Source organism: Tigriopus californicus, chromosome 11, assembly GCF_007210705.1.
Source record: "Tigriopus californicus strain San Diego chromosome 11, Tcal_SD_v2.1, whole genome shotgun sequence".
NCBI classification, from domain to species: domain Eukaryota; kingdom Metazoa; phylum Arthropoda; class Copepoda; order Harpacticoida; family Harpacticidae; genus Tigriopus; species Tigriopus californicus.
The window spans coordinates 11,902,161-11,902,908 of record NC_081450.1 but is presented as its reverse complement, the minus strand read 5'-3'; the positions used below and the strand labels follow the sequence as shown (position 1 = coordinate 11,902,908).

Genomic DNA, 748 nt, shown 5'->3' with positions numbered 1-748 from the left:
AGTTTCTCGGGACCCACATCTTTGCCCAATCAGAGTCCTCACATTGAAAGGAAGCATTCCTTGGATGTTCAGAGCTCCAAAGTGTTTTCTTCGGCCACCTTGGACAGGAGCACTAACAACGGCACAACCGTCCCAAGTCAACCCAGTCCACCCTCATCCGACACTCGGGGCGAAGTAGAGGGGAGTTCCGACAACAATTCCCCGCCTACCAGCGTCATCCAAGGCTGCAATAACATGGATGGGCCGTGGAACAAGGCTTACGATTGGCTCAAATCCACCACTCCCGCCACCACCAACGGAAATGGAGCCTGCTCCATGAATAAGTGGGACAGTCACGGAACAATGTCCAAGGAGTTCTTATCCCATCATGAGGAGCTTAACTCGGACAAGTTTCATCCCAAGTACGCCCACACTGGATCTCGCAATGGTCTCTTTGACACGGGCTTCCCCTCTCTGGACGAGGAAGTCTTGTATTTGAGATCCCTTCGTCGAACCGGCGATGGTAATAGTCAATCCTCGAGCGGTGGCAAACCAAGCGATACGTTATCGGATGATGTTCCCGTTCTTCCACTGATCCCGTCACAAAAACCAATGAGTCGTGGCTCGGACAAAGATCAGACACCCCCGTTCCTTCCTTATGATGTGCTTCTTCGAGATCTCACTCAAGCGAAGAGGCAGCTGCTTGAACTTCAAAATCTGGTGAGAGGAATTTCCTTCTTCACTATTCAACAGGTATTATTCTTTTTGT

The 748-nt window shown here is 50.5% G+C and overlaps 1 protein-coding gene across 1 annotated transcript in view; it reads left to right on the top strand.

Annotated features, from left to right (window-relative positions):
* LOC131891176 (uncharacterized) overlaps positions 1–748 on the top strand; it is a gene marked incomplete in the record, with an annotated part of 26,220 nt that overhangs the window by 22,252 nt on the left and 3,220 nt on the right. Inside the window, 1 exon segment of the mRNA XM_059240701.1 lies at positions 1–746. Coding sequence (XP_059096684.1) covers positions 1–746 — 746 coding nt within the window.